The 12,237-nt window shown below is 41.9% G+C and overlaps 1 protein-coding gene across 2 annotated transcripts in view; it reads left to right on the top strand.

Moving 5' to 3' along the window:
- mad1l1 (mitotic arrest deficient 1 like 1) overlaps positions 1-12,237 on the top strand; it is a 62,074-nt gene that overhangs the window by 23,041 nt on the left and 26,796 nt on the right. The window contains exons 12-13 of one of the 2 annotated variants that reach the window (XM_061770280.1): positions 4,170-4,310; positions 6,252-6,308. In XM_061770280.1, the coding sequence (XP_061626264.1) occupies positions 4,170-4,310; positions 6,252-6,308 (198 nt within the window). The remainder of the gene's footprint in view (positions 1-4,169; positions 4,311-6,251; positions 6,309-12,237) is intronic. The other variant, XM_061770281.1, reaches the window with a different exon arrangement.

Below are 12,237 nucleotides of genomic sequence, written 5' to 3'. Positions count from 1 at the left end.
TTATACAGTTGCGTAACCTGAAAAGTTTGAAAAACATCAACCCCTGATGCCAGTTTGACAGATTGACACAAAACTGGGTGATCGTGTCTATCATAGCAGGACACATGAAAAGTCTTGAAAATGAACATTAGGTTGGTTGGTTGGTTGGTTTGTTTGAACCAGCCAATTTGGGGCGAATTCCTGGGCTCGTAGTTTGACGAATTCTGGTCGGGAATTTCCCCAGAAGAGCCCCCATCGGAATCACGTATCTTAGATGGAAAATTCAATACGCCATTCAACTTTCACTTCATATTTTGATGCTTTTTTTAGCTGAGGGAAAGTAGTTACTTCCCCCCCCCAAAAAAGTTGGCATGGCCTTGAGGCCATAAGTGAAGGCAAAATGTGGGCACGTTGGTTCCTTTGAATAAGAAAGCGAAGTGGGAGTTAGAACGGGAGGAGGTGGTGAACATGAGTCATTTCCATATACTGACTTTTGCCTTAAATAGGTTCCACATCTATTAGACAGATGTGACAATGTTAGACAAAATATTTTATACTCCTTTTACATCCTTTTTTTGTCTCCTAAGACATATTTGAATTACTTCTTCCTGGCACATGCTTTTTTTTTTTTATCTGTGCGCTTTCTTTCAGTGCTTTTCAAGGAAGCATGTGTTTTGAAGCACAATTATGGCAACAGTGGAGATATTTAAAAAAAATGGCATCATAAATTGTGTTTAGCTACAGACATCTAACAGGACAATGGAACCTCGATAAAACGGACCTCAATATAACGGATACCGGATAAAACAGACATTCAAGACTGAACAATGTGTCGAAAAATAGTTTCCATTTGTCAGTTAAACTACCGTTGACAATATCTGTTAGTTCCAGAATTGGCCACTGTTGTTTACTGGCGCTGTGGCACAATGCAGACAGAGAATGGGACTGACGTATTTCCGGGTCACAGATATATAGTATCCATCCATCCATTTTCTGAGCCGCTTCTCCTCACTAGGGTCGCGGGCGTGCTGGAGCCTATCCCAGCTGTCATCGGGCGGGAGGCGGGGTACACCCTGAACTGGTTGCCAGCCAATCGCAAGGCACATATGAACAAACAACCATTCGCACTCACAGTCATGCCTACGGGCAATTTAGAGTCTCCAATTCATGCATGTTTTTTGGGATGTGGGAGGAAACCAGCTCTTGAAAGAGACTCGCCTATGATGAGTACTGTACGTCAACAATGATACCAGGACCGAGCCCACCGGTGTGGTAAGTTTGGATAAAATGTGACATTTTCAGGCTAAAATATTTATTTAAAATAACTTTGTACTGTACTACACACTTTAAACATACATTGCGAATCAAATTGTCTTCAGTACATATCTTAACCAAGCAGACTTTTGAATGAAAAAAGCTGGCATGCGGCCTGGCCTCCCCCTTGCCGAATTTTTCAGCCACCATTGACCTGCAGGCACTGTTCAAAAAGGCGATGAAAATGGTAATGACTGTTTTATCGCCTCGTCCTCCCGTTCCCTTTTGTTTATTTTTTATTTGAAGAGCTTTTCAGTCTTTATCTGACAGATTTTTTATTTAGATGAAGCATGCGGTAATAAATGGCAAATAGCCAACGGGGCTCAGCTGTTCAAACTCGACCTCTAAACGTCTCTTTTGTACATTGCCGGTTTCCCTCCCCCCGCTTTTTCTTAGCAGTTTGTCATACAACCTTAACACCTTCAAATTACACACGCCTGATATGCTGGTGGGCCTAATCAGCATCTGATTATAGTTATGATTTTTTTGCGTTTTAGACACAATGAGTCCTCTGGCTCATCTCTCTAAAGCAATTTCAACCGCATTACGCTTTGATTTTGACGTTCGCAAGGTGCTTTTTTTAGGACAGACTCACTTCACCTGAATATTCAACCCATTGTGGAAATAACCATCCAGGAATACAATGAACAGCTACTGTATAATAGGGTGTCTCCAGGGTTTTAAAATATGGTACAAGGTAGTTAAAAGTCAAAAGTTAAACCAAACAGGTGAATCTTGAGCCTCCTTTTAAAAGCGGGTCATAATGGCTGAATCCAGCTTCTCCGTAGGTTTTTGTTCTAGTTTTTGGAATAATTAAAAGGCAGGTGCTAAAGGACCTCAGGACCTGTGTGCCAGTTGATATGATGACATCTTAGTTACATTTTTGATGTGTGGAATAAAATAAAGATCAAAGTAAAAAATGACACATTGTGAGCGTTTAAAGTCTACTTGAGCTGTATGAAATTCACTGCCATCCCATGACTTAATAGATAAAATACCGTTAAGAAGGGTATCAATTGCACCCTATAGAATTATGTGTATTATTTTATAAAGCTTTGTAATAATAAAGGAGAGTGATTATCTTTGTTTCATCAAAATAAAACATTTTCAAACCTTTTTTTGTATTATCGAAATGTTTCCTTATTTTACGGACCAAAGCAACTGAATCTATCAATTTATATTTGTGCATTTTCTGCACTGTCAGTTTGAAATAATGTACTGTTTTTTAATAAAGGGCTGGGATATTTTAAGTAATATATTTTATGTATTAAATAAATAAAAAAAATCATTAATAGAAAAAAATAATGGTTAATCGATTATTCAAATTGTTAGTTGAAGCCCAACATGCAACAGAACTCAATGCATGTCTTCTTGGCTTTCGGCTTTGTTTCAGGCAGCGTTGTCTGTCCATGAGGATAAAGTAGCCTATTGAAAGTGTATAAATTGTACTTAGCCTCACATTTTGACAAAGTCAAATTCAATCCCCCCTCCCCCCCCCCAAAAATATCCCGTCTTATTGTCCCTCTAAAAGTGGAATACATCCCATGCACACAAATCTGTCTCGCCTCCGGTCCGGCGTGTTTTGTTGTTGTTGCTTAATCTCTGTGTGTGTGTGTGTGTGTGTGTGTATGCGCACACTGACAGTGGCAAGCTATTTGGAGAAGCGGGCATCACTGTGAGTGAGACTTGCGAAGACGCTGACTTGAGGAGGTTTTTCTTGTTTTCCCCGCGTTCGTCTGCCTTCCCATTTGACTCCCGTGCACGAGCCTGACCCTCAGCTCCTCTTGTCAGCCCCAATGAGAGAATGGACACACATTTAAACATCTCTTTGTCCACTCACATGCTTACATGTTGTAAACGTGCGTCTATTCAACACACACAAGTAACGTAAACACGTCTGTCCATTCACAGAGAAAAAACATGTAAATATCTGTAGACGCGCGCGCGCGCACACACACACACACACACACACAGAGACACACCATGTAGACGTATGTCAATTTACATGCACACAATATAAATATCTGTCTGTCCATTCACATGAAAACACAGTATAATTCTACCCATTAATGCACATGCAATGTAGTGTAAACATGTATTTCCATTCATAAACACATAATGTGAATATTTTTAGAATATTTTTAGACGTACACACAATGATATGTCTTTCTCTTCATATACACATCTTGGAAACGTCTTCCGTCTCTCTCTCTCTCTCTCTCTCAAACACACACACACACACACACAATGCGAAAGTCTGTCTATTCACATAGATCTCATGTAAACATACATTTTTCAAATTTACATACACACATAATGGCAACATCTGTCTGTCCATTCACATACATACAATAATGCAAACATCTCTGCAACGTCATGCACACAAGGTAAATATCAGTCAGTCGACTCACATACTTGCATCAGCTCAACATCTGGCTGCCCATTTACAGACAGTACACACCCGACACAAAGCAAGCCCTCATATCTGAAATGCGAGCGAGATGAGGCGATGTCACGTCATTTGTCCGGAGACACGCCTCTGTCATCATGTTCTGCTTTGATTTTGCCTGTCTTCATCCTCTCCCGTTTGGAGTCCCGTGAGGAGTAACGGCAACAAGAGTGACCCCGAGCTCTCGTCACCCCCCTGGCCATGCTTTGTTTCTCAATTACAAAAAAAAAAAAAAAGCCTCTGCCTGTCAAACGCAAACTACTGAGAAGTGGCAGGCCAATCAGGAAATTATTAGCAAATAACGAGACACACCTCATTTTCCTTGACAAATATTACACGTCAGAAATACCGTAATGTCACGACCTAGTCTGTAAGGAGATTTCCCAATAGATTAACGTGTGCGTGTGCGTGTGTGTGTGTCTTGCAGGAGCGAGACGGCATGCGCGCCATCCTGGAGTCGTATGACAGTGAGCTGGCGCCCAGCGAACACTCGCCGCAGCTTGGTAAACGTCTGAAGGAGGCGGAGGACGTGCTTCTCAAGACGCAGAACCTCAACACGGAGATGGAGGTGTGTGGCAGTGGTCATTATAACACCCTAAGATAGGGTCCAAACGCCCTGCTCCTTCTTGGGCGCCATGTTAGTGGAGGAGTAGCTCGTGTCGGCTACTGGCTGAAACCTGACCGGCTTGACTGGGGACAGCAGTGTGATGGAAGATTCTATGGGTGTTGGGTGGGCATGGACTTTCGTAAGACAAAGTCATCTGGTTTTATTACAACATACTGTATACGCAACGTGTAGTTCTCTTTGTTATACGTTTAGTTGTACAGTAAAAATTCAATACACAGCTCAAAGCAAGCTTTTGGCACTTTTCTGAAGAATTGTTCCCTATCTACCAAAGTGCTACTTTTTGTGAAATTCACTGCATACACCGCATACACATACACCATAGCTAGGGTTTGTGTCTAAAATACTTGCTCGCAAGTCAAGACGAAAAAAATCAGCCAAGCAACAGAAAAAACTCTCATCTTGAAAAACTCGAAAGTCAAGGTATGACTGTATCACTGGGTTGAAAAACATACTAAAATGGCTAATAGGAATACAAGCCAGTGTCCTCGGCCTTCTGGTGCGGTTTTTTTCAAAATCAAATAATGTGTAAGCCATTTATTGTTTTCCACATGCAGCAAAGACTCTCTGTAACTTCCAACAATCCAGGCTAAACCCTGCTGCTCCCCCAACATGCCAAGTATTTGGAGGTATCACTTTAAGTGCCGTGAAAAAGTATTGGGCCCCTTCTCGAATTGTTATATTTTTGTACTTTGTTTAAGATCATCAAACAAATATAAATATTAGACAAATATAACCAACGTGAACTTAAAATGCTTTTTTAAATGGTGCTTTTATTTATCAAGGGGAAAAAAACTATTCAATGTTACCTAGCCCCATGTGGAAAAAGTAATTACCCCCCCTTGTTAAATCATGAATTGTGGCTAATCCCATTTTTGGCTTAATTTTCACTGATCACACCCAAGCCTGATTACCTCCAGACCTGTTCAATCAAGAAATCACTTCGACAAAATCAATTCGGACAAAAGATTTAAAAAAGCTGCAACAAAATGACACGATCCAAAGAAATTCCAGAACAGTCGAAAAATAAAATAATTGACATTTGTCAATCTGGAAAGGGTTACAAAAGCCATTTCTAAAGCTTTAGGATTCCAGCGGAACCATAGGGAGAGCCATTCAATGAATAATCCAGGAGGTCACAATGGAACCCAGGACAACTACTACAGAACTGTAGGCCTCTCTTACCTCAGTTAAGGTCAGTGTTCATGACACAACTATAAAGAAGAGACTGGGCAAAAATGGCATCCATGGCACAGTTCCAATGCCAAAACCGCTGCTGACCAAAAAGAACATAAAGGCTTGTCTTACTTTTGCAAAAAAAACATCGTTACATCTGGCGTAAATGTAGCACAGCATTTCAGAAAAAGAACATTCTACCAACAGTCATACATAGCGGTGGTAGCGTGATGGTCTTGGGTTGCTTAGTTCCTTCAGGACCTGGACAACTTGCTGTGATTGATGGAACCATGAATTCTGCTCTTTAACAGAAAATCCTGAAGGAGAATGTTCAGCCATCAGTTCGTGACCTCAAGTGCTGAAGCTCACTTGGGTTCTGCACCCGGATAACGATCCAAAACACACCAGCAAGTCAAGTTCTGAATGGCTTAAAAAAGCAAAATGAAGGTTCTGGAGTGCCCTAAGCAAAGTCCAGACTTGAATCTGATGCAAATGCAGTGGCATGACCTTAAAAAGACTGATTTCAGTTGTTGCGCCTAGGAAAGCCAAACCAGTTATTAGGTATAGGGGGCCATTACTTTTTCACACAGGGCCAGGTAACTGAATAGTTTTGTTTTCTTTAATAAAAGAAATCACCCAAAATACTTGAATAGTGAACCGAAAAGAGGTGCTTTGTGTCTAACATTTTAGTTGTGTTCTTATGCTCAGGTGCAGCTCACCAAAGCACAGGATGAGACAGGCACGCTCAAATTGCAGCTGCAGACCGTAAGTCAGAAATCACACACAACTTCCAGTTCAAACCGCTGCATTTAAAGCTGAAGTGTTTGGTAAACAAGCATCAAGCTGTAAATGACTATAGTCGTGCTGTCATGCTGACGTTCTCCTCACTTCTTTGACCTTGTGAGTTACTTGATGTTTACAGTGTGAAAAACGTGTCCTATATTCAAGCGCTGGCTAAAAATATCAACGGCACAGCTAAAAAAAGCTCCATTTGTTAATGCACCACCACCACGCCACACTTATTCTCGCAACAACATTTGAATATGGACTCAATAAAATAGCTCAATCCAATTCGGTCCAGTTTGGATGTCCTCGTCTGACTTCTGAGGTTCTTCTTGACTTCACCATTTGTTTGTAAGTCCTTTCACACACGCAAATAATGTAAATACAATTTTATGGCAGACCATTCACCCAAAATTAATGTCAACATTTCTCTCCTTTAACAGACAATAATCCAAACTGATATTTACTCATTCACAAATTGTTAATGTAATTGTAAACATGATGAAACCAATTTGTCCATTCATACACACACAAATAATGTGCATTGTCTTTCCATTCACATATATAAAAATAATGTAAACTCGTGTGCAGCCCCCATGCCTGAAAAAAATAAAAACAGGTCAATGAATTATGTGTATACACTATATTTGAAGACATAACTTTCTCTTTATTTACTTGCTCTGAGTGTGAAATGCAGCCCTACTTTTATTTAGTAAATGAGAGAACATTTCACAGTTGTACTTAGGTTTGATTACAAGGGCCGATTTTGTAAGAAGTGTCAAATTCTTCATTATGCTCTAATATCATTATAGCAGTGGCATAAAAAAATAAACATTTTTGGGGAAAATATATCGTTCTAAAAAATGTGCTATCGTGGCAGGCCTAAACACATACGATGAATTGAAAGAGAGCACGAGCAATGAATAACACAAAAATATTGTCCAAACAGTATACAAGAGATTAAAAACTGTAATATAAATCTGCAATATAGCAGGAACGCGACGCAAGAACCGTGATATAGCAGATGATTACTGTGTCTGTATTCCGTGATGATAAGTTGCAGGGACTCATTGTTCCAGGGCTGGGACTCCATGACATGTGCATCCCGGGACTCACAGAGTTTCAAGTGTAAAATCATCTACGCTGTATATTTGGTCTTCTACAAACCCCAATTCCAATGAAGTTGGGACATTGTGTCAAACATAAATAAAAACAGAATACATCCATCCATCCATCCATTTTCTGAGCCGCTTCTCCTCACTCGGGTCGCGGGCGTGCTGGAGCCTATCCCAGCTATCATCGGGCAGGAGGCGGGGTACGCCCTCAACTGGTTGCCAGCCAATCGCAGAAACAGAATACAATGATTTGCAAATCATTTTCAACCTATATTCAATGTACTACACAACAACAACAATATATTTAATGTTCAAACTGATCAACTTTATTCTTTTTTTTTTTTTTTTTTTTTTTCTCAAATATTCACTGATTTTGGATTTGATGCCTGCAACCCGTTCCCAAAAAGCTGGGACGGGGCATATTTACCACTGTGTTACATCACCTTTCCAACATTAAGTGATTGGGAACTGAGGAATTGTTGAATTTTTGTAGGTAATGGAATGGGAATTGTACAACTTCAGTTGCTCAACAGTCTTCGTTGTCGTATTTGGTGCTTCATAATTGCCACACATTTTCAAGGGGAGACAGATCTGGACTACTCGGAGGCCGGTCTAGTACTTGCACTCTTTTGCTACAAAGCCAGGCTGTTGTAACATGTAGAGAATGTGGCTTGGCATCGTCTTGCTGAAATAAGCAGGGACATCTCTGAAAAATACATTGCTTGGATTATAGCATGTGTTGCTCCAAAACCTGTATGTACCTTTCAGCATTAATGGTGCCTTCACAGATGTGCAAGTTAGACATGGCATAGCACTGATAATAATCCAGATGGCTACTTTCCTCTTTGGCCTGGAGGACAAGGAGGTCCATGATTTGCAAAAACAACTGAAAATGTGGACTCGTCAGAGCACAGCGCACTTTTTTACTTTGTGTCAATCCATCTCAGATGAGTTCGGGCCCAGAGAAGCCGGTGGCATTTCTGGGTGTTGTTGATATATGGCTTTTGCTTTGCATGGTAGTGTTTTAACTTGCATTTGTAGATGTAGTGACGAACAGTGTTGACTGACAATGGTTTTCTGAAGTGTTCCTGCGCCGTGTGGCAATACCCTTTACACAATTATACTGGTTTTTAATGCAATGCTGCCTGAGTGAGCGAAGGTCACGGTCATTCAATGTTGGTTTGCTTCCTTGCCACTTGGCGTGCAGAGTTTTCTCCAGATTCTCAATCTTTTGAAATTATGGACCACAGATGATGAAATCCTTAAATTCCTATCAATTGTACGTTGAGAAACATTGTTGTTAAACCGTTGGACTATTTGCTCACGCAGTTGTTCACAAATTAGTTAACCTCTCCCCATACTTGCTTGTGAGCAACTGAGCCTTTTGGGGATGCTCCTTTTATACACAATCATGACACTCACCTGTGACTGATTAACCTGTTCACTTGTGGAATGCTCCAAAGAGGTGTTTTTGGAGCATTCCTCAACTTTCCCAGTCTTTTGTTGGCGCTGTCCCAGCTTTTTGAGAACGTGTTGCAGGAATCAGATTCAAAATCAGAAAAACAGTAATGTTCATCAGTTTGAACAATGTCTTCTCTTTGTAGTGTATTCAATTGAAAATAATCTGAAAATGATTTGCAAATCAATTTGTTCTGTTTTTATGTACGTTTTACACTAATTGTTCCCAACCTTTTTGGTTGGTGCTGATGGACCCAAATGGCCCGCAGTCCGGTGCCCCCATGGCTGGGGACCTTCATTGGAATTGTATTGTATATTATGATCTCAATGTTATCGAGGAATTGTCAGACGTGCCCCTGCCGTCTCGCCCTCTTAAACTTTGGCCGTCTCCATGTCTGCACTCACTCCATCCTACTTTTTAATGGCTCCTTGTTGCCGGGGAGACGTCAACATGGCGGTGGCGAGTCGCTATTGACGCGTGAAATCCACCTGTCTCCCAGAGCAGTAATTACTTCTCTGTCTCGGGGAGGCAGCGGCGAGGATTAGTGGCAGATGCTGTCAGTGAAAGATGGCAAATGGGTGTGTAAATGGAAATGAGGGATAATGACCGGAAAATGCTGCAATGTCAGAACAAAAACTTGCAAGGAAGACGTGGACAGTCTTGGGACACGCACCTCAGATGGAGCTTCATTTTCCCCTTTTCCACCAAAACCTCAGGAAAGTTTAGTTCCTGGTAACAAGAGGTCCAGGAACTAAAAGGTGGCCCTTGCGGTCTGCTTTTCTACCGCACCTCAAAGTTCAAGGTGTTTAAGCTGTGTTCGACCAATCAGCATTCGTCAGCCAGCCCTCCCCTCAAATGTTCTCGGGCCTTCCAGAGAGAGCATAGTGTTGAGGAGGAACTAAATCGGACGCTCTGAGAACCTGTTTACCCGGGTAGTTTTTTATGGAAATGCGGGCAGGTACAGTGGAAGCTCAGGTTATGAATGACGCTGTGTACGAACAATTCGGGTTATGGACAAAATCTTTGTAGAAAAAATGCCTCTAGTTACGTATGTGTCAACCGTCAAGACCTTCAAGTTCCTGGGAATTACAGTCTCTCAGGACCTGAAGTGGGCGACCAACATCAACTCAGTCCTCAAAAAGGCCCAGCAGAGGATGTACTTCCTGCGGCTTCTGAGAAAGTACGGCCTGCCACCGGAGCTGCCGAGACAGTTCTACACAGCGGTCATCGAATCGGTCCTGTGTTCTTCCATCACAGTCTGGTTTGGCGCTGCTACAAAAAAGGACAAACTCCGACTCCAACGGAGTTCGGAAGCACTTTTCATACAGCTCAGCTCAGAAATAAGTATTCTCACTACATACATTTCCAAAAGTGCTATTGACATGAAAATTTCACCAGATGTTGGGAAGAACCCAAGTAACCCACACATACAGAGTGGAACAAATCGGATCAGAAATTAAGTTGTGTGTAATAATGTGAAATGACACTGTGAAAAGGTATTGAACACGCCAATTGGTATTTATTCAATACTTTATACAAAAGCCTTTGTTTGCAATGACAGGTTCGTGACGCCTCCTATATGGAGAAACTAGTCGCATGTATTTCTCCGTGATTTTGGCCCATTCCTTCACACAAGCAGTCTTCAAATCTTTAAGGTTCCGTGGGGTTCTTTTATGGACCTTGAGTTTCAGTTCTTTCCATAGATTTTCCATTGGATTCAAGTCAGGTGATTGGCTGGCCCATTCTAGCAGCTTTATTTTTTTCTTTGAAACCAGTTGAGTTTCCTTGGCAGTATGTTTTGGATCATTATCCTGCTGAAATTTCCACCCTCGTTTCATTTTCATCATCCTCGTAGATGGCAGCAGATTTTTGCCAAGAATGTCTCTGTAGATTTGCCCATTCATCCTTCCTTCAGTAATGTGAAGTTTACCAGTACCATTTGCTGAAAAGCAGCCCCACACCACCATGCTCCCACCTCCGAATTTCACTGTTGGTATGGCATCCAAAGAGTTTAATTTTGCTCTCATTAGACCAGACTATATTTTCCCGGTATTTAACTGGCTTGTCCAAATGTTGTTCAGCAAACTTTCAACGAGCTTTGACATGCTTTTTTTCAGCAATGGTGTCTTGCGTGCTGAGCAGGCATACAGGCCATGGTGGTAGAGTACATTACTCACTGTTTTCCCTGTGACAACAGTACCTGCTAATTCCAGGTATTTTTGAAGCTCTCCACAGGTGCTTCTTCACTCTTGGACAACTCTTCTGATTCTTCTTTGCACTCCTCTGTCAGAAAACTGATCGAGGCAAATCTGCGGTTGTATTGTGGTGTCTCGAATTGTCGCTTTTGTTGTCTGGTGGCACCCGTTAGCACCTTATTCGAGTAAGGGCTACCAGAGATTTTGCCCAAGACTCAGCCTGTAACCAATGCCATCGTTGTGTTTTGCAACAATTAGTTTGCGATGGACTTGAGTCGGCTCTTGGCTCTTATCAATCATGCGATGTGTCTTGACTCACACCTTGGCAATGAGACCTTTTTGTAGGCCGTCAATCAGGACTGAACCACCTGATATTAATTTGCACTGAAAAGGGGCTGGATTATTTCAGCCGCTGTGGATAAGCAGAAAGGTGTGTGCGTTGTGCGCCCTTCATTGACTGTGCGTCACGCAATGGAACTGAGGTAGGCACTGTATCTTTGTTGTTCGTTGTTTTTTTATGTTTATTAGACTGACAAAAATGAGAGAGCGCTCGCTGGTGGTAGCGTTAGCGAGGAAATAAAAAAATGATCAAAAGAAATGTGCAGCAGATTGCATACATGCAAATCAGTTGCCTTTCGGCGAAATTCACCGTTTTGAACTCAAAATGAATCGTAACTCGTAGGGATCCGATGAGTTATTTTCTGGGAGGCGTTGATGCCGGCGTTTTCCTGCTTCCTCCACTTGAGAACCATGGATTCGTTGATCTTGAATTCTCTCGCGGCTGCTCGATTCCCATGTTCCTCCGCATAACTGATAGCTTGCAGTTTAAACGGTGCTTCGTAAGCGTGTCTCTTTGTAGGTGCCATTTTTGGGGGGTCCTTAGCCAAACCGATGTTGTTTTGCACAATGCACATACCGGCACTCTAAACCTACTGGGGGCGTCCCTTTGGTGTCCTCCTTCACGCGGACCCTTCCCCCTTTAACGTCCGCGTGCTGTCCTCAGTCACGTCCGCCTTTCCTCTATATAATCAGCGTGTCGGCAGGAAATGCTCCCAGTCAGTCAAGCGGAGCGCTCATCAAAGTCACACAACATTTACAGATTTTGGAACTCTGTGCACACATTAGGCGCCCCGGCGTCCATT

This window comes from Phyllopteryx taeniolatus, chromosome 4, assembly GCF_024500385.1.
Source record: "Phyllopteryx taeniolatus isolate TA_2022b chromosome 4, UOR_Ptae_1.2, whole genome shotgun sequence".
NCBI lineage: Eukaryota > Metazoa > Chordata > Actinopteri > Syngnathiformes > Syngnathidae > Phyllopteryx > Phyllopteryx taeniolatus.
This window is presented reverse-complemented; position numbering and strand designations above follow the sequence as displayed.